The sequence below is a fragment of the Boleophthalmus pectinirostris genome, unplaced genomic scaffold, assembly GCF_026225935.1.
Source record: "Boleophthalmus pectinirostris isolate CB_2022bp ecotype Guang Dong unplaced genomic scaffold, ASM2622593v1 HiC_scaffold_23, whole genome shotgun sequence".
Taxonomy (NCBI): Eukaryota; Metazoa; Chordata; class Actinopteri; order Gobiiformes; family Gobiidae; genus Boleophthalmus; species Boleophthalmus pectinirostris.
The window spans coordinates 36,735,792-36,758,336 of record NW_026571207.1 but is presented as its reverse complement, the minus strand read 5'-3'; the positions used below and the strand labels follow the sequence as shown (position 1 = coordinate 36,758,336).

Here is a 22,545-nt window from a genome sequence, read left to right as displayed (position 1 = left end):
TCACACCAGCCAAAAATGCGTAATGAAGAAGTTTGGGTTGTCGATTACTGTTTCCCGCTGTAGATTTCACGACTTGCAACTTGTAATCTTCAAAATATGATTTTCTTTTTGGGGGCATTTGTGTTCAGACTTCTCAGTCTTTGTAAGTTTGTTTCGACTGACATGATACAGACAGGACAGAGGCTCTTTCTGCAGGAGACATGTGCAGTAGAGTGAAGTGACAGTGGTACAGGAGGAACAGGAGCAGCAGATACTCACACACAAGACTAGAACCTCTCACTGCTTCACTGTGAACATTTTAATATATAAGTCACACTGGAGGATAAGTGGCAGGAAACACCCAAACCATGAAAAAAAGTGTGACTTTTAGTGCAAAATATCTGTATCTGGGCACGTTTTACAACCAACTTATATATAAAATAATATAACACCATTTAGTACCTAATTATTATCTCTACCTCTTACATATACACACTTTACCTGTGTCGGGGCAGTTGCTGGTGCATGTGAGTACCATGCTGTGGCGAGTACCCGTATCAGGGCAATGGGCTGATATGTGTGAGTACCATGCTGTGGTAAGTACTTCTGTCGGGGCAGTGGGCTGGTGCATGTGAGTACCATGCCGTGGTGAGTACTCATGTCGGGGCAGTTGGCTGGTCCGGGTGAGTACCATGCTGTAGTGAGTACCCGTGTCGGGCAGTTGGCTGGTGCGTGTGAGTACCTGTGTCAAGGCAGTTGGCCGGTGTGTGTGAGTACCGTGCTGTAGTGAGTACCTGTGTCAAGGCAGTTGGCCGGTGCGTGTGAGTACCGTGCTGTGGTGAGTACCCATGTTGGGGTGGTTGGCTGGTCCATGTGAGTACCATGCTGTGGTGAGTACCCGTATCAGGGCAATCGGCTAATATGTGTGAAGACCATGCTGTGGTGAGTACCATGCTGTGGTAAGTACCATGCTGTGGTGATTAACATGCTGTGGTGAGTACCATGCTGTGGTAAGTACTTCTGTCGGGGCAGTGGGCTGGTGCGTGTGAGTACCATGCTGTGGTGAGTACCCGCGTCGGGGCAGTAGGCCGGTGCTTGTGAGTACCATGCTGTGGTGAGTACCCGCGTCGGGGCAGTTGGCCGGTGCTTGTGAGTACCATGCTGTGGTGAGTACCCGCGTCGGGGCAGTTGGCCGGTGCTTGTGAGTACCATGCTGTGGTGAGTACCCGCGTCGGGGCAGTTGGCCGGTGCGTGTGAGTACCATGCTGTGGTGAGTACCCGCGTCGGGGCAGTAGGCCGGTGCTTGTGAGTACCATGCTGTGGTGAGTACCCGCGTCGGGGCAGTTGGCCGGTGCTTGTGAGTACCATGCTGTGGTGAGTACCCGCGTCGGGGCAGTAGGCCGGTGCGTGTGAGTACCATGCTGTGGTGAGTACCCGCGTCGGGGCAGTTGGCTGGTGCGTGTGTCCGCCTGTTGACCGTCTGCTTCACAGGCCCTGTGCCCAGCCCCATTGTCCTCAACATAACATTAACTCTGATTCCCACACAGACATTCATCAAGCAATTAAGCATGTGCCACTGAGGCCTTTGTCCTGCGTGACACACACACACACACACACACACACACACACACACACACACACACACACACACACACACACACACACACACACACACACACACACACACACACACACACACACACACACAGACACACACACACTCACGGAGCCTTCAGGGGCCGCTCACACAGACAGCGGTGGACAATGGCTGTATTGTGCGCTGAAAGTGAATTTGTGGTGACACACTTGGCCCGAGGACCCGGCTGTAGGGGCAGGACATGTGTGTGGGGGGAGGACTCGGGGGCATTACACTTCTGTGGGGTATTCACTGCTAACACAACATATTTAGATCACCACGTTACATTTTATTATTCTGAAAATCCCATATTTGCCAAAAACAACAACATTCAGAGCACCATCACAACGTCTCTGAATACGGACGGGACAGATCGCTACATTACTCATACACCTAAAGCTCTTCAGGCATGTTTTTGACGAGGGAACTAAGATCGTGCACAGTGTCCCTCTTTAGTGTCTCGGAGTATCTGTGTGGGTTGTGAAGGTGGGCCGTGCCAGTCTCCGGGAGCATAAAGCAGATGAGTGCCCGCAGCTCACCTTCAGAGCAGGTCCTGGTGGTGGTGGTGCAGGTCCTGGTGGTGGGGCAGATAGCTGCGCGTGTGGCATTAAGCTGCTTATTCTGTCAGAGGGGCTTAAAGTGAGAGGTGGTCTGACTCTGACTCCTGTGCACAGTCTTAAGAGCTGCAGGAGATGAGACACTTCACAGGTTTGGAATGAACCCAGCGCAAACTAGGCCAGGAAAAATCGTGCTACAGATGCTCCTCTTTTACTCAAACTTAACCCGTTTCAACAACCGGTCAAAACATCACCTACTTTGAAGCTTTACATCTGGTACTCTGTATATTTCTGATGAGTTGTCAGTATTTTCTGAAAGAATACACACCTCACGAATTTCGGACTTCCGGTCATCGTGCAATGCATACTGGGAAGGATTTTCTGAAAAAGTGAGTGTTTGTTTTCCCAGTGGGATGTGTCTATTGACAAAGTCGATCTTTTCTAGTCTTTTGAATCACATCGTTTTTGTTTCTGGTTCTGATATTGTGACATTTTAGATTCGGACATCGTAATTGTGTGGTTGTTGGATCCTAACAGCGGAAAACGGGCTTTGGAAGTTTGCAAACTCCATAAATGTAAAAAGGAATCAGATGTGCGTGACTGCAATCCTCTGTTCAAACTGTTTTCCTTCCCAACGGAATTGAAAAATAGTGAAAGGCAAAGGAGATGGATTGATTGGATTGATCCACAGGAAGGATGAAAAAGGAACATTTTCACTGCCTAAATCATCCTGAGTTTGCAGCGAACATTTTCTATGTGGAGCACCAACAAAACAAAATCTTGTTTGTTAAGTGAGAGGAGCAGAAGACAAACAGACTGAGCTGCACTTTCTTGTTCTTGTGGTTTTACAGCAACATCACGTCTTGGTCTCTTTGCAGTGGAAGGTGTTTCTTGGTGAACCGTTGGTGCCTTTCACTTTGGCATTGACTTTTTAAATTCAAAACCGAGCTTGAGCGAGGGATCAGGATTTTGCTTTGGTGGCGCTTCTATGGACTGAACAATCTGTTGAAGTCAAAAAAATACCTTTTTAACAATACTTTTAAAATGTCATTAAAAATGTGTTTACTGAGTATTTTTTACATGAAATTGATCAAAAATCTCTTACAGCACCTTTACTTCACAATACAATGACCATAAAACTCACTTTTTCATGTACATTTTGACATTTTTCATAAACAAATAATGCTTGTTCATGCCAAATGCGTACAATGTGTGCAATAATTTAATGTTGTAAAAGGTCAAGCAACACACGTGCAAGACTTCAGCGCTTTATATTCTCAGACAATATTCAGCAGCTTATACGAACATTAACCACAGATCATTTTGTTACATTTCAAGTCACTTCCTCTTAACTGTAGCACCAGCGCTCTCAAAAATACGGTGGCTGGCAAGTGCAAAACACTTTTACATTTCACAACACACATTAACAAGTTTGAAAACTAAATTACAGTTAAAATAAAAACTAATTTACTTTTCATAAAACACATTTGAAAATGACCAAACAAATTCACAAAACACAAAACATGTACAAGCGCCAAGACAGATTTACAAAAACTCAAATACAAACCCTCGAAACAAGTTCTTGACGGAAAGGGAACGTCCTAAAAAGTGGAAATGATAAACGACCGCAACATTAGTTTTGCTCTGGAGAAGTTCTCTAACGTGTCGTCAGTGTTCGCTTTTACGTTTTCATCTTTCTTCTCTTGATAGTTGTGGATAAATTGTTCATGAAGAATGTTTATCCTTTGTGGAGCTTGTTGGTTGAAGATTTGGTGATGGTGCAGATTTATGAAGCTGCTGGAGAATAAGCGAGACATTTCCACAGATATTTTGCCACAGAAAAGTATAAACCAGAAGTGACATTCCTAGCCAGGCTGGCACGACCTAGTGCCTCGGCTCAGTTTCATTTCTCTCCAGCAACTAGGTCAGAAATTGGAATACACTAGACAGTTTACAAGAACCTCGGAAGTGTGAGGTCGGGCACCAGCCAATCAGTGAAGACATTCTGTGTTGGCAACGATTCCTCAGTTAGAGGATTTAAAGCCGAAACAAAGAGAATGTTAATGAATGTAATGTGAATTTTATCAAGGGTGTTAGGCATGTTCTCCAAAAATCACAACTGGAATCGATTGATTAAAAGTGAAAAGAATTGATTCCCTATTCAATACAATTCTAATACAGAGCTCTGGGTCAAATCACTGTCCCTGATGGTCTACATCTACACAGGACTTACATCAGGTGATCTGAACGCCTGAGTTTCCCTCAACCCAGACATATAAACAACAGTATGAATCTGTAAATGATATGTTGAACAGGTAACGCCTTGAATCGTCCTTGAAGCATTTTTCTTTCTTTCTTTCTTTCTTTGGAGGAAGTGACAACCCCCACCAAACCATTGTAAATCACCACCAAGTCTGTTTAGATGCGCCAGCCCAGGTGATCTCCACAGTCCCAGTTCTGCAAAGGAATTTCCTTAAAAGCACATAGGTTACCCATTATGTAGGACACACAATAATACCTTTCAACATCAGTGTTGGGAGTAACGTGTTATAAAAGTAAGGAATTACTGTAATGTGTTGCTTTTTGCTGTAACACAGTAATGTGGCATTACAGGGGAATTTTTTTTTAATATTTTACTCGGTACAAATGTGAGTAACACATGTTACAATCCTTTTTTAACCTGGATGGAAGAGGTGGGTTTTTCTTCATACAAATTTGCTAAAATCACGGCAATATCAGCCGCGGTGAAACGCCAGAGACGCGCCTGTGTAGACCGTCAGGTAACCGCGGGCGAAAGGACCGACACAGAACTCCACACTGTTTAGACCTGGTTTAGACCTGGGTCACTTCTGGTTTAGATCTGGTTTACAGTCGTCCCTCGCTTTATCTCGGTTCGCTTTTCGCATTTTTGTGGATTTTTTTAGTGCAGTTTTGCATGCCTTTTGTTTTTACAGTGTATGAACATGTATTGTGTTCCTCCCGCTGCGTCCTGATTGGCTAAGGGACTCCTGCTCCTGTACAGTACAGAATGTGTTCAGCTGCCAAATTTAAATAAATGTTGGATCTGTATCAGTGTGATTCTGAAGTGTTGTATGTTTGTAAGTTTTCTCCTCGACAAAACCCACAATGTCGACGAAACATTCTGCACCGACAAAGACTCCTGCGGTCGCACTTAAAAGGCAGAGGAAGATCTAACCACCTTCTGGACACGCTGAAGAAGGTAGAAGTTACGCGCTGTAGCAGAGTCTTGCACCAGGTCGGGTCCCTGCAAATAGTTGCTGAAATCAGGACCGAGCAGCAGAGTGTCTGTAAAAATCGGGTGACAGCCGCTCTTACCTCCGTGAGGTGCAGAGCAGAGCCGCTCCTTTCTCCTGCGTCACCTTCAATCCCGTCCCAACAGTGAGTCCTGTTTTAGTCCTGGTTCAGTTCTGGTTTAGTCCTGGTTCAGCTCTGGTTTAGACCTGGCTTAGTCCTGGTTCAGTCCATATACGGTGCAAAAGTTCAGCATTTTCGCAGTTATTTTGGTGAGAGTCACTTAAAGTGCTGCAATAGTCATGTAATGTTTTACATTTTAAATACAGTAATATTGTAATGTAACTGATGACTTTGAAATGACAGAAACAAGTCATAAATAACACATTACAGTTTTAAAGTCACTTGCCCAACAGTGTTCAACACATATAAGATTTCAGTGTTTAAGCTTCAACTCAATATGTAACTTCATTAATCAATATTCAAACCACTACTTGATACAGGCTTCAAGAGGAAAGATGTTGTTGTCCTTCTTCCTAAAGGATTTGGGAAAAGCTTAATAAACCAGTTAGCGGAGCATTACATAAGTCACGACCAAATAGCAGCGATTGGTTAAATAAAAAAAGTACCTGCCTACCATCGAGCGAGTGACTTCTCCAGCTGCGAGGTCAGGCTGATGAATTAGACTAGGCACTCCCAGCCACTGTGAAAAAAATGTGTTTCGGGGGTTTGTATTTGTGTTTTTGCAAATTTGTCTCGGCGCTTGTTCAAGTGTCATGTTTTGTAAATTTGTTCGCACATTTGCAAATGTGTTTTATGAAAAGTAAAATTGTTTTCAAGATGTAAAGGTGTATTTTAAATGTAATTTGTTTTTCAAACTTCTTAATGTTTGTTATGAAATGTTAAATAGTTTTGCAGTTGCCAGCCACCGTACAAAAAGACTCAAACAAAACTCACATTTCTTACTTTTTGTGTTTTGTTCGTTGTTGTGACAGAGTCTCCTGGATCTACTGTCTCTGCAATAACATCATCTTTTATGAGGATTGTACATGATTTACGATTTACACAGAAACTATGTTAAACTCTGGACTAACTCAGCCACCTGCAACTGAACAAATGACAGATATGGGTCTGGTCAAGTGGTAACGGAGGGAAACAGGGTCAGATTTTTCACATTCAAATGTCTCTTATTCAGAAACTAGAGGGACTATTGAAATAAGTAAAGTATCAGAATGTAGGAAAGAGTTACACTCCAACAGGGTCAAGTTAAACCTGTGATATTCTTTCAAGTTGTTGACAAAAAAAAAACAAAAAAAAAAAAAAACATGTCGGTAACGGAGGGAATGAAATATGCAGCACTTTTTGGGCAATAAATCCAAACAGTGATAACTCTTGGTTCTCACTTACATATCCTTAACAAACTGGTTTGAATATTTGCTTCATATAGTTTTCAACCATATGGTACAAGATTAGGTTGAAAAACCTCTTACTTTTTGACTCATGAAATTTTTATGAAGAAAGGTCATGGTAACGGAGGGAAAAGTAACAGAGGGAAAATTGTGCAAACAAGTAGAAGGTGCAGGATTTTACATCATTTGTCGCTTTTTTCTTCTGAATACTTTAATATTACTTCAAAATGAAAGGAAACTATTTCTATAAAATATGTCAGTCCTTCCAAGCAAATTTTTATCATTTTAAATACATTTTTTTTGGAAAAATCCTGTACCTTCATCAACAGTTCAAAGATGGAATAACACAAGATATGATGAAATACATCCATTTATTGACATGATTTGCAGGTCTTTGAAATCTGGGAAATAATTTTTGTTCCATGTTTCATACATGGTCTGTTTAAAACATGTGGAACTTTAGAACCAAAAATGGTACAGAAAAAAGGTCAACAGTTTCATAAACTAGAGTACATATGTATCTGTTCAATACATTTTTATATCAGATGCATTAACTTGAATTTTTGGCCTTGTTGTTTACTTCTGCTTGACTGGGCCTATATGTTTAATGCCATACTGTGGAATATTTTGCAACAGTTTCTATAGGGACAAAATCACAGGGTGCCTCTTTGATTGATCTTAATTCTACACTGAAATGCTTCTATTTCTAAGTCTTACTACTGTATAAATGTGACAGATGTAATAATAGGTTTATATGAGTTCTCTAGGCGTTTCAGTGTTGCTTGTTTTGAGGAAGTTGTACTAAATATATTTGGAGCAGCAGATTGGGTGAGACAGAGTGCGGCTCTCGCAAACATGGCTCACTTCACGGTGCGCTCACTGCCGTTTGTGCTGCTCCTCTGCTCGTCTCGCAGCTCTGAGGCCTACAGACCCGTCTTCATCGTGCACGGACTCTTCGATGGGCCAAAACAATTCAAAACACTCACCAACTTTATCCAGAAGGTAAGACAACCATTAAAGGGCCCGTGTTACATCATGTTCTGATCTGTTCTAAGTTGTGTTTTGTTTCTTTCACACACATTTAACACAAAAACCCTGCAGATTTAAGATGAGGTTTTCCTCTCAAATGGAAAACACTGTTCCACCTTGTGATGTCATGCAATGTGCTCCACTGTGTTTTCAAACTCCTGCACTTTTACTAGAATCATTTGGATCATTTGAGACCTGGAGATGTAGACAAAATGGATGTAACAATATCCAAATCTCTAGATACAATATTTTCACGATATGTATCTCAACGTACGGTATTTATTGCAATATTTTATTTACTTTTAAAATACCTTCACAAGATTCTGGTGCGTCATAACCCTAAGAATTCGAGTAAAAAACATATGTCTTCAAGTTGTCTGCACTGAAATGAATCATGGGATATGTAGTTTCCTATGTTTATTAACTTTTCTACTATAAAACAAGGGATTTATGCAAAGGATTTTGTGAAACTTTTCACCATACTATGTCACAATATTTACGTTATTGTTAGATTCCTACACAGCAAAAACTGAAGGGTTAAAATTTCAGGGTAAAATATTTCAGAGTTGTTTTTAACACAGAAAGTGTTATTTTAACACTTTGGGAAATTTTCAAAAATGTAGACTCGCCTGCTCAGTATACAAGGTCTGAAATGGAGTTGCTCAACACCTCAGGGTGAGTTAGGGTTAGGGTCCAGCACTAGTGGTCGGGGAACAAGAGCCTCTACCAGAGACCACTGTATGAGACCTTATAGACACACAACTTTCAGTCAGCAGGTGTGATCAGTCAAGGAAACAGAAACTTGGAACAACTTCCCAGCTGTAATAAGAGACTCCACCACATTCAGAACATTTAAAACTAATCTGAAACGATGGCTTAAGACAGGGGTGTCCAAACTTTTTTCATCAAGGGTCCACAGATCTAAACACAGACGAAGCAGAGGACTGATCGAGGGCCGTAGACTGGATGCTCAATACAGTGAATAACTGAAATATGTGCATGTTTAACACGTTAGAATGATTCATCAGTCTTTATTCATGCTAAGATCCTCAAAATCACACACTAAATATTAAATATTCACTTTATCAAGGTAGATTTAAAAAAAAAAAAACTTGCAATAAAAAGTAAATTTTTTATTGATGCAAGGTAATTTGGGCCAATTCCCCTGTAAGCCTGAGGGCCAAGAAAAATTTGTCTGAGGGCCGCATTTGGCCCACAGGCCGTAGTTTGAACATGCCTGCTCTAAAACATTGTTTCCCAAAGACTGGGTCGTGATCCTCAGGTCGGTCGCAAGAGATTTTTTTTTTTTTGGAGTCGCCTTGTCATGATCTGCATGTAGGTTGAAATGTTAAGACCTGTTTTCTATCATTTCTAATCTTTTTGTAATTATTTTATTGACTGTTTTGTTTCAATATTGCTGGTCTAATTGAATATTGAAAAGAAAAAGAAATGTTCTACATTTAATGTCAAAATAGGCGACTTATGGATCCTTTTATTGCTGCTTCAGTAAGTGTTGTTTGTTTAAAACTTGAGTAATACTAATTGTTCAGAGACACGATCACATAGTCAACAATAAAATATCCTCATGAATGTTCAATAATGATCAAATCCACTTTGACTTGGGTCGTGAAGGTTTGTGACTTTTAAATTATGGGTCCCCAGAAAAAAAAAAAAAAAAAAGTTTGGGAAATAATGATCTAAAATGCATCTTTAAAAGTTACTAAAATGGTTTAGATGTTTTTTTTTGTTTTTTTTTTTTTTTGTAAATGCATTTTTCAGCTCAGCAGACACTGGAGTCAGCAGGTATTCAGAGGATACTTTTTCAAATAAATTACATTATTCAAAAACACTATACACAGTGTTGGGGAGTAACAGATTACATGTACCGGAGTTACGTAATCAGAGTACAAATTATGAGTAACTGTATTCAGTTACAGTTACTGTTTCAGTGAGTGGTAATTAGATTACAGTTACTTTGTTGAAATAAATGGATTACACAGCAGTATTTTCCTGTTTTCACATTTTGGGCTAAATCCCCCCCTTTTTTTTTTTTTTTTTTTTTCTTTTTTTTTCGGTAATTCCACTCATTGCCGGAAACTAAAACAGGTCTAAACTAGATCTAAACCAGGTCTAAACCAGGACTAAAACAGGATTTAACAGGACTAAATCACACTGTGTGGACCATGTCTCCTCCTTTTCCATCAATACTATTTTTAATCTGGTTAAATAAAGTCTGGTCTTTGCTTCTCTACAGCAAATCAAGTAATCCAAAGTATTCAGATTACATTACTCACTTTAAGTAACTTAAAGGATTACATTACAGACTACATTTTGGGGTATGTAATCTGTAATCAGTAGGGGAATACATTTTAAAAGGAACCTTCCCAACACTGTTCATACAGCAGCTCGTATCAATATGCACATTGGCGAGAAGTCACACACTGTACACACTGTATCATCACATTGATAGTTTGAGTAAGGTCTTACGACTCTTGATGGTACATTTAAATCATCAGAATGAGCAACAGAAAAGAATCACATTTCTTTTCCTTATATTGATAGAAACAGTCTCCAGAGTCTGAGGTCAAGTCCACAGAGAAACCAGGAAGATCAGATCCCTCACACAAGTGTTCTAACTGTGTAACAGCAGTGTGTTCTTGACACTATGAAACCCTGTTGTGTGTTTACGGTCAGGTCCACCCCGGCACACAGGTCACCATTCCAGACCTGTACCCTGATGTCCTCAGTGTTTGGCCTTTGTGGACTCAAGTCAAAGTCTTCAGATCGAAACTGGAACCCTTACTGAAGCAGGCCGAAGAGGGGGCCCATCTGCTCTGCTTCTCTCAAGGTACAAACCAGAACTAAACCAAGACTGAACTAGGATCAAACCAGCTGACCAAAAACAGGAACATAAATAAACCTGGTTTGAACCTGGGTGGTGCGTTTGTCTCACAGAAAACAGAAGTGAGAACAGAGGCGACATTCTCAGGTTTGGTTTGAGTCGACTTCTGCTTTGGAGCTGAACCTTGTCGTCCCGCACACACTGAAACAACATCTGCTTCACAAATATACTCTAACCCAGGTCTAACCAGGTCTAACCAGGTCTAACCAGGTCTAACCAGGTCTAACCAGGTCTAACCAGGTCTAACCAGGTCTAAACCAGGTCTAACCAGGTCTAACCAGGTCTAACCAGGTCTAACCCAGGTCTAAACCAGGTCTAAACCAGGTCTAACCAGGTCTAACCAGGTCTAACCCAGGTCTAACCAGGTCTAAACCAGGTCTAAACCAGAGGTCTAACCCAGGTCTAACCAGGTCTAACCAGGTCTAAACCAGGTCTAACCAGGTCTAACCCAGGTCTAACCCAGGTCTAACCCAGGTTCTAAACCAGGTCTAACCCAGGTCTAACCCAGGTCTAACCCAGGTCTAAACCAGGTCTAACCAGGTCTAACCCAGGTCTAACCCAGGTTTAAACCAGGTCTAACCAGGTCTAACCCAGGTCTTAAGTGCCTCGTGTCTGTCGTGTCTCTCCTGTTGTAGGTGGGGTGATCTGCAGAGCGCTGCTGTCTGTGATGCCCAGTCATAACGTCCACTCGTTCATCTCTCTGTCGGCTCCTCTGGCTGGACAGTACGGAGGTCAGTCTGATCACACAGAAGCAGGATCTCTGCAGAATCAACGAAGCTCTAAACTCTGTTCATCTGAGGAGAGAAATGTCTTTTTGTTTGTAAATTATGGTGACCAGTGAGCTCCTTCTTTGGTCAGACTCGAGGCGTGACAGGGAGTGGGGACCAGACTGATATCCCTCCATGTAAAAAATACAGTACAGTGCATTTACCTGTTTGATTACCAATTAGTCAATCAGTCCATGTCACTCCATCTGTCCCTGAGGAGTCTTCACATCCACTCAGCAAAAGTGGAGTGTTAAAATTGACTCACACAGAATCAATTTTAACATTTTCTCAGGGTTTATGAGTCCAATCTACTCTAGAGTTAATTTAACATTTTTGGGAATGTTCAGTAACACTGGAAATAGTTCCAAAGTTCCTGTTTAACCCCGAAATCAAGAGTTATATTAACGTTTTGAGAGTAAACGGATAACACTTTTATTGTTTTATTCGTGTTGTCCTGATTTAGTGAAACAACACACGGAGGTGTTTGATTTTTACACTTTATTTGAGTTTATTAAAGGTGAAATTATGTAGAAAAGTGGTTCAAACTGGTCTTCTCTCAGGAGAATTTGAAGTGGTGGGTGGGAGGAGCCAAATGAAAGCAAAAAAAATGCACAGCACACTCAGATGGCCGATGTCCAAAAGCTTTTTAATTTTTTTAAATGATGTTTCTGAAAAAAATAAAATAAAATAAATAATAATAATAATAATAATAATAATAATAATAATAATAAATAAATAAAAATGTATATATTTTTTGCTTTGGACCACTGAAAAAAAGCTTTTAGACATTGGCCATCTGAGTGCTGTGAATTTTTTTTCACTTTTGGTTCCTGTTCTTTGCATTTGCGCCTCCACATGAACTTGAAACATGTGCATTTTCTGTTTCATTTGGGAAAAGCCAAATTAACATTAAGGGAAGTTGAATTAACTTCAACCATATCAACTCTGACAAATAATCCCAACTCCATCCCCCATTTAACTTCCAAATAGTTAAAACAACACTTTTTGTGTTAAAAACAACTGAAATATTTTCCCTTAAATTTTAACCCTCCAGTTTTTGCTGTGCAGTGTGTGGGGAAGCTGGCCCAAGTGGTCGAAGTAAGAGTCAAGTGAAAAAAAATGTACCTTCACCAAACTGTGCTTAACTAAAACAAAAGCAACAGAAAGTAACGCAACAAAAGAAAATAACCCACAGACACCTGGCTGCACTGATGGTGATCCCCCCACTGATTACATGGCTTCCACTTTTATAACGCCCAGAGAGGAAGTCCCTCCCCCTGGGTTTGCACCAACTCACAGGTTAGATTATTGTAACTTCCCTGTTTTCCTGGTGTGCTACATATGATTCTTATGTAAGGCCTAAATCCCCCTTTAAACTAAACAGTGTCCCAAATAAACTAGAACCACTGAAACCAAAATCCTACAAACCAATTTGATTAAACAAAAAGAACCGAATCTGAGGCTTCCCTCCACATGATCTGGGCCAACACCTCCCCCTGAGCCTATAAATATGGCTGCTGAAAGACACGCCCCCTCTTTTGTCTCCAGACCATGTGGAGTCACAGGTAAAGGTGGTAAGTTAAGCAAATTAATAGATATAACCAAATAAAATGAATTTAAAGTAACTGTGTGAATGGTGATCAATTTAACTAAACAAAGACTAAAATAAAACAAACCCGGGACAGTCTCATTAACTGTTTAGTTGATAGATGTAAATGAAATAAAGTGAAAAAAATGGAGACAAAGGCCCTCTTTGTCAAAGCAGAGTGAGGAGAGTAAGAGTCCTCAGGCCAAAAGTCCTGAGTCCTCCTCTGTGTCCTGAAGCTCAGGCATCAGAGCAGCCTGCAGGGGGCGCCAGGTGAAGTCTGCAGACACAGGAAAGCACGAGGAGGCGGGGCATTACCTCTTGAACATCTTCTGTCATATTTGGTGCAGAAAATCAGTTAGAAAAAGTCATGATCGTCAAATGTTTAAAATAAAAAAAATTAAGCTTAAAACACACTTAAAACATTTATGCTCAGTGTGGCAGCCAGTCAGCCACAAGAGCAGCTAAACACAACCATGACAACCACGGTAAGAGTACGTAAGTGTGACACAGAACTTGATTGTCTGAGTCAGTTGTACATGTTGACTGATTTCTCCTTCTGAGCTCATTCAGGTGTGTTGATTTCATTTTGTTTTGCAGACACAGATTATTTAAAGAAGATTTTCCCCAAATACCTGAAAAAAAGAATCTACAAAGTGTGTTACAGCAGACTGGGCCAGGAGCTCTCCATCTGTCAGTACTGGAACGGTCAGACCACAACACACTCATTTACGCTCTTTTCTGACCTTTGTTACACTGGAGCTCAGCATCACTAACACGATCATTGTTACTTTGAATCATCATGTACATTTTCTTGCACTGATGGATCCAGGTTTCATCATATTTCTTGGATTTTTCCAGATCCCCATCACAGAAACAAATACCTGAAATATAACAACTTCCTGCCAAGGATCAACGGAGAGATACAACATAACTATACAAACGGTACTAAACCAGGACTAAACCAGGACTAAACCAGGACTAAACCAGGACTAAACCAAGACTAAACCAAGGACTAAACCAGGACTAAACCAGGATTAAAAGAGGAATAAAACAGGACTAAACCAGGACTACTAAACCAGGACTAAACCAGGACAAAAACAGATCTAAACTAGGACTAAACCAGGTCTAAACCAGGGCTAAACCAGAACTAAACTAGGACTAAACTAGGACTAAACCAGGACTAAACTAGGAGTAAACCAGGGCTAAATCAAGAGAAAACCAGAACTAAACCAGGACTAAAACTAGGACTAAACTAAGACTAAACCAGAACTAAACCAGGACAAAAATAGACCTAAACCAGGACTAAACAAAGTCTAAACCAAGAGTAAACCAGAACTAAACCAGCGCTAAACTAGGACTAAAACAGGACTAAAACCAGGACTAAAGCAGGTCTAAAACAGGACTAAACCAGGACTAAAACAAGACTAAACCAGGACTAAGCCAGGACTACACCAGGACAAAAACAGACCTAAACTAGGACTAAACCAGGTCTAAACCAGGGCTAAACCAGGACTAAACTAGGATTAAACCAGGACTAAAACCAGGACTAAACTAGGACAAAAACAGACCTAAACCAGGACTAAACAAAATTTAAACCAAGAGTAAATCAGAAGTAAACCACTGCTAAACTAGGACTAAACCAGGACAAAAACCAGGACTAAACTAGGAGTAAACCAGGGCTAAATCAAGAGAAAACCATAACTAAACCAGGACAAAAAAACTAGACCTAAACCAGACTAAACTAGAACTAAACCAGGACTAAAACAAGACTAAACAGGACTAACACCAGGACAAAAACAGACCTAAACTAGGACTAAAGCAGGTCTAAACCAGGTCTAAACCAGGGCTAAACCAGGACTAAACTAGGACTAAACAGGACTAAACAGGACTAAAACCAGGACTAAAACCAGGACTAAAGCAGTGTGTGTTTTGGACAGTCTGGAGGGAGAACTTCATGAAGATAAAGAAGCTGGTTCTGGTCGGGGGTCCAGATGATGGGGTCATCACTCCGTGGCAGTCCAGGTCTGTCCTCCCCTGAACACTCCAGCAGCAGTACACACACACACACACACATACCTACACACACACACACACGCACACGCACACGCACACACACACACACACCAGTCTGCAGCAACTACTCCATTTGGTTATTTGAGTAAAAGTACAGATACAAGAGCAAGAAACACTCCAGTTAAAGTACCAGTTTAAAAATGTACTGGAGTAGAAAGTGCAGATACATGCTGTCAGATGCAGTGAAGTAAAAGTAAAAGTAAAGAGGAGATACCTAAACGTTATACTTCAGTACACTCGGCTACTACTACTTTTTACTTTGTTAAGGTTCCAAATTCACTTACAATCAAAATGCATGTCTTTTTTGAACAATAAAATCTTGTGTTCTCGAATAAGTGCAAGATAAAGCCCAACGGTTCCTCTGATCTCCCTCAGATAACAACGAAGACTAAGAAGGGTTTGGATAGGGCCTGGGAGAGATCACTAAATGACTCAAACATGCATGGATGATCTAAAACCTGCTCATGTTTTTGATGATGGATATTTATAACACGGTAGAGAGTTTCCGTAACACAACAAACATTCAACAACAAATGTTCAGAAGTTCCTCTTATGAATAAATGTTGGATTATAAATAAATTCATAAACACTAACTTCTACTTTCTCTCTCTGTTTCCTCCTTCTCTTCCTTTTTCTTTACATTCTCAGTCAGTTTGGTTTCTACAACATTAATGAAAATGTGTCCACAATGAGGAACCGAGAGGTAAGTGTGTGTGTGTGCATGTGTGTGTATGTGTGTGGGCATTTTGTGTGTGTGTGTGTGTGCGTGTGTACATTAGTTTGTATGTGTGTGTGTGTGCGTGTGTGTGTGCATGTGTATGTGTGTGCGTGTGTACATTAGTTGGTATGTGAGTGCGTGTGTGTGTGTGTGCATGTGTATGTGTGTGCGTGTGTACATTAGTTTGTATGTGAGTGCGTGTGTGTGTGTGTGTGTGCATGTGTATGTGTGTGCATTACTTTGTATGTGTGTGCATTACTTTGTATGTGTGTGCGCATTTGTGTGTATGTGCGTATGTGTGTGTATTTGTGTGCGTGTGTGTGTGGACAGGGACACTTCATCGGGGTGTGTGTGTGAGTGTGTGTGTGTGTGGACAGGGACACTTCACCTGTGTGTGTGTGTGTGTGTGTGTGTCTGTGTGTGTGTCTGTGTGTCTGTGTCTGTGTGTGTGTGTGTGTGTGTGTCTGTGTGTGTCTGGACAGGGACTCTTCACCTGTGTGTCTGTGTGTGTCTGTGTGTGTGTGAGTGTGTGTCTGGACAGGGACTCTTCACCTGTGTGTCTGTGTGTGTGTGTCTGTGTGTGTGTGTCTCTGGACAGGGACTCTTCACCTGTGTGTGTGTGTGTCTGTGTGTGTGTGAGTGTGTGTCTGGACAGGGACACTTCACCTGTGTGTGTGTGTTGCAGTATTACCGCAGTGACGTGTTTGGGCTGAAGACGTTGGACACTCGTGGGGACGTGTCTGTGTGTGTTCAGTCTGGAGTGGGTCACGTTCACTGGCACCAAAACTACTCAGTGTTCAGCAGCTGTATCCAGCAGTGGCTCACCTGAACCAGCGCTGCCACATTGGATTTCAGGATTTGTCACATTTGAGAACCCGTCCTGTTCAGCAAAAAAAACACCTGCCATCGTTTTGTCGCAGAAAACATTTTCATTTAGCCGAATATTTGAATAAACATGTTCTGTAAAACATCTGGTAAAACGCAGAACAGTGTTTTCATCACACATAAAAATGAATCTCATCAGTGGTCGACTACAGCCTCGACTACGACAAGAACAGCTGCAAACACAAAACCTGAGACTCAAACATCGAAGAATTAAATCTGTGCAACAGCTGAACACTGAGAGGACTGAACATAGAGGACGTGTGTTCATTTGTGCACAGACCTGAACTCCTCCATAAAACTGGACACAAGTAAAAGTCCTGAACAGTTCCTCGTGTTATTGCAATGATTGGTTTGACAACAAAAACAGCCAAATGAAGTTGCTTATGTATTAGGAATGTAACAATAACAGAAATATCATAATATCGTATCATCAAAGTTCTTACAATAACATCGTGGACCATCACAATATATCGAATTACAAGTGTCTTTGCTTGAATGAAGAGTTATGGTGCAACAGCAGCTAAAAAAAGACAGAGGGAACTACATAGACCATGATCCTTTGCTCCATTTCAGTGTAGACTACAAGAAGAAATAACAGTTCGAACACTTTTAAGTCTCTGGATTAAGTCTTGTCATGGCATTTTAAAAGGAAAAAGTCTCATATTAGCCTCCATAAAATATATTGCTACATCTCTAATCGCGAGCCTCCCACCATCACAATATTGGACCGTGAGGTTCATACTGGGACAATACCGTCTCATGAGACTTGAATATCCTTACACACCTATGTTTCTATCATTCTGTTTCCTTTGTTAGGTTTGATTTACACTGTTATTTCATGTTTCCATTGTTTTTTTGTTTTTTTCCCCATCTGTGGTATGAACTTGAATGTTGTTGAATGTTGTTGTAGAATGGTGTTCATTAAATGATCAATCTTTTTTCAGTGAAGCAAATTTATTTTAGTTTATTGAGCATAATTTGGGAGGGTTTTAGCTTCATATGAGACATTTCTAAAACCAATCGATTAATTTAAAGTCAAGTTATAAGCTTTTGTTTCTACAAAATGGATAAGCGACAAGACTTTTGTCAGGGACTGTATATATATATATATATATATATATATATATATATATATATATATACACACACACACACCATTAGCAATTGAGATTTTGGAGAAATACTGAAATCATTAATTCATTATTTGTTTCCAAAACCAAAATGAAAATGCAGATAACGACTGTTTCTCATTTCTGTGACTTAAAGTGCAAAGCCGGACTTTTGCACTGTATACGGACTGAACCAGGACTGAACCAGAACTGAACCAGTACTGAACCAGTACTGAGTGTCGGGACGGGCTCAGAGGTGCGCCCGCATAGACTGCCGGGTGATCAGGACTGAGACCGGGACCAGACCAGGTCTGAGACCAGTTCAGACCTGCTTCAGTCCTGGTTTAGTATTGGTTTAGTCTTGGTTTAGACCTGGTTTAGCCCTGGTCCAGTCCTTGTTTAGACCTGGTTTAGTCTTGGTTTAGTTTTGGATTAGTCCTGGTTTAGTCCTGGTATAGACCTGTTTTAATCCTGTTTTAGTCCTGGTTCAGTCCGGCATCTCAGTTTAAGTCATGTAAATGGGAAACGGTCATTATCCATTTTTTCCTCTATTCATTTAAACACAAAATTGAAAACTAAAAAAAAAAACAAATTGATCCATCTTTTCATTTTGGTTTTGGAGACAAATCATGAAGAACATAGCTGTTTTTTTGTTTTCTTACGAATGAATGACACACAGACTCTCCACAGACCTTCAGTCGAATCATCTGGATCAGTCCTGGAACGGCCAATCTCGTCTGAACTAAAGGTAAAAGGAGCTGGTGACTTGGAAACTCCTGCATCACAAGGTGGAGCAGAGCATTTAGAGTTTTGGACTTGTAAAAATACTCAAACATGTGGGAATGAAACAAAACACAACTCTGAGGATGGTTTTGATGTGGTAAAATATTGTGGTACATTTTGATTATTTTCATTGCACTGAAAACCTTTATTACTATGAGCGAGTTTGTATCTCCACAAACTTGTCTCTTATGCTTGTTACCATGGAAATGTCAGTCCTTGGGCTGTAATCTTCCACAGTATGGCATTAAATGATTACAGTTTTGCATCAGTTAAGTGTGTGTAGTGTGTGTTTGTGGAAAAAGGTTGAGAAGAAATACAAAAAAATCCAGGAAGGAGCTGAGTTCTAAAACAGATTCTCTCCACCTACAGAGTATCACCAACACACAACTGCATCCAAAACGCAGAGACAGTTCAGGCAGTTTATTTTTTTGCAGTTTAACTCTTCATATAAACAGGGAAACATAAGGGCTGACTCCACTACAGGACTTTTGTCTCCTCACAGGAACAAGTTGGTGTAAAAAAAGTCTCATTTAAAGGAACCACATGTAAGATTTACATTTTCATAAACTGTGTCTGCCCAGATACAAAGTCAATATATTTAAATCAAATAAAACTTTTACTGGTGATGATTCTAATCCTGATTTATTCACACATTACAATATAATATAATAACAAAGAGTAAAAATATAAATGGTAATGATAATCTGCAGGTGAAGTGACTGTAGTACTTTTAAAAAAAACTGTCCCTTTGAGGCAACAGAGTCCAATAAGTTTTCACATGGTGGAGTTTCAGTGACATAACGTGAAGTGAACTATTACCCAACTATTACAGCAACAACAGTAAAATGATCTAATATAAATGTGGAGCTGATGTTTGAAGAACTCAGTACTTCAGAAAGTCTCACAAACAGATTTGAAATCAAATGACAGATGACAGGCCTTGAGGTCATAAGTCACCACAGAGCTGATGAACCCTGAACTTTTAAACTTGATTTATTTTATTTTTGTGTGAAGAATCCCTCAGTCGTCCAGGTGGAATCCACAGCGAGGAGAAAATTCAGTTTGTTGACTGGACAAAAGTTAGTTTGGTTGAAGACGTTTCTCAGCTCATCCAAGCTGCTTCTTCAGTTTTGTCCAGTCAACAAACTGAATTTTCTCCTCGCCTTTTGATTAGTATTATTTATTATTTTTTTTCCAGGAAAGTCTATGCAAAAGATGAACTGGAATCAGTGTTGAGCTTCACCCTGTGCTCCAGTCAGTGTGTGGTGTGTTCTCTTTAACCCTGGGTGTAGTTCATGTTCTCTGTCCTGTGTGGAGCATTCGAACGTGTGGAGCCTGATCTGTTTGTCAGAGGACGGGGCAGAGCTGGGGCTTTACACTGAGGCACTAGGAGGGTCCAATACCTGCTTCATACCAGAGTGACACGTCCTGTCCAGTCCCTCACACAGAGTGAGACCTCGTGTCCAGCCTCTGTCCTTGTCCTTGTCCTCTGTCCTCCTCTGGTCCTTCACGGTTGGAGGATGGCACGGCCATGATTGAATTTCCTAAAATAACTGGAATATATACAATTCCCAGAAGTCCACAGTGTTGAAAGTATATTGTGGAGATGATGACTCAGCACAGACAAATATAACCTCATGAGTTACTGTGGCGGCACTTTCTGCAGCGGTGAGAAGAAAGAGGTGAAGGATAATGGAGAGGATAGATGTAAAATATACACGAGCTGTCAAAAGTGTAGAGACACTTTGACATAAAAACTATGAATGACACATTTGGAAAATAGCAAACAAAAAATAAACTCAGAATCACTCTTATATTAATAACTGATAGAATAAAAATATCCTTTACCCTTTTCCTGACACAGATGTGAGGTGAAAACCATTTCAGGGACTTCATCATGAAGCTCACTGAGAGAAGGACAAGGATTTGCAGCGCTACCCTCCATAAATATCTTTCTTCATATTTGAAATCTTCTGTAAGTTTGTAAAATGTATAAACCAGGAGTGTCAAACTCATTTTGGTCCAGGGGCCGTGTCCAACCGACTTTGATCCCAAAGGGGCCGGATCAGAAAACTCATGTCATATAAACCCCAAAAATAACAATAAGTTCAAATATTTGTGAAGAGAAACACAAATCTATTACAGAAATCTTTTTTAATTGATGAACTCTTTCTTTTACAAAATATTATAATATTATGAACAACCTGAAACTTGAAGAAAAATACAATTTCAACAAAGATTTTTTAACATGAACTTGTATGTAAATAGGAATAAGTCAATTTTTCTTGTAAAATCCTGCACTCGGCTCCACTTTTCTCATGTTGGACATTTTTCTGATGAGGGTGTCACGGTCAACAGTCAAAACGATCGTCCTTTAAGAGCGTTTGGAAAGAGACAAGTCTTCATTTGTGCTGCTCTGGTGGGAGGGGCCACGTACGCTGGAGATGCTGCTGTGATAAACACCACAGAAAATTAACAAGATTTTAATAGAAAATATAATTAAAATATTTTAGTAGAACATCAGCCGAGGGCCAGATTAAAGGTCTTGAAGGGCCGGATCTGGCCCCCGGGCCGTATGTTTGACACCCCTGGTATAAAGTATTAAAACGTCAGAGGGACAGTGGCTCAGTTGTGGAGCAGTTGTCTCATACAGAAGGTGTGATACTCAACACTTCTCATGTATAAACTGTGTTCAGAACAAAGATCAAACTCGTCTTTCACTCATGGAGGACGACATCACACTGTCCCTGAGTATCCAAAACTGTACTCAAGTAACAGTAACACTACTACAAACCTTCAACATTTCTCAAGTAGAAGTACAAAGTAGAGGTTCAGAGTAAAAATAAAAAAGTATTAGGGAAATGTAGTACTCAAGTAAGAGTAACTTAAAGAGTCGAACTGTCGGACATAACATCTGATTTATCATTTTTAAGTGAATGTCATTTGAAGAACAAAACATTAGATAAGTCACAAAATCAGATATTTTCAAAGAACAGATGCAAAAATGAGACAAACTAAATCGTGAAGGAGCTGCAAGAAACACAAATGTTCAACTCAGTTCATATTGTCACATTGTCACTCACAGAGGGAAGAGGAAACACAACTTTTACTCAAGTAACATTACTATTACTTCAGTAAAAATATTACCCAAGCAGAAGTATGCTCCAATTTCTTCACAATGTTAGAAGTTGGAATATCGTTGCCTCCTCAGAAACAGAGCTGGAGTTGTGTTTGTTTCATTCACATTTGACTTTGAGTAACTCTTTATTATGAGTCTGTCTACATCTCCAAAGCTCAGAACACTCTGTTCCACCTTGTGATGTCATGAAATAGTAGTTTTAAGGTTAATAGAGATGCTGTGACCAAGACGGGTAGAGCAGCTGGATTGAGGCAGGTTTGGCGTGGTTCACAATTTTTAATTTCTTTTTTTACAATTTTCAAAAAGTGCCAGTGCAAAAAAAGTGCGATGCAAAACAAAAAAAGGTGCAGGGAGGATAGGGAGCAGCAGGTGTCTCCAGCAGCAGAACATAGAATGATACAATCAGGCGCCTTATATACCACTGGATAAAACCATTAAAACTCCAAGGGATGTAAAATAACCTTAGCTGTATAAAACTAAGTTAAAAATCCTCCACTAAAATACTCATAACCAAATAAACCATATAAAACCCAAATACAAAAAATAAAACCCTACTACTTAAGTTACTCTCACCAAAATAACTGCGAAGATGCTGAACTTTTGCACCGTATATGGACTAAACCAGGACTGAACCAGGACTAAACCAAGACTAAACCAGAACTGAACTAGGACTAAAACAGGACTCACTGTCAGGACGGGCTCGAAGGTGACCGCAGGAG

At 40.4% G+C, this 22,545-nt stretch overlaps 1 protein-coding gene across 1 annotated transcript; it reads left to right on the top strand.

Annotated features, from left to right (window-relative positions):
- The first annotated feature begins 7,682 nt into the window (after positions 1-7,682).
- Positions 7,683-18,960, top strand: LOC110155804 (lysosomal thioesterase PPT2-like). The gene is made up of 8 exons (XM_020919977.2): positions 7,683-7,835; positions 10,557-10,710; positions 11,400-11,495; positions 13,717-13,824; positions 13,978-14,061; positions 15,057-15,141; positions 15,841-15,895; positions 16,596-18,960. The coding sequence occupies exons 1-8, from the start codon at positions 7,689-7,691 to the stop codon at positions 16,737-16,739; spliced, it is 873 nt and encodes a 290-aa protein (XP_020775636.1). The 5' UTR covers positions 7,683-7,688; the 3' UTR covers positions 16,740-18,960.
- Positions 18,961-22,545: the final 3,585 nt, after the last annotated feature.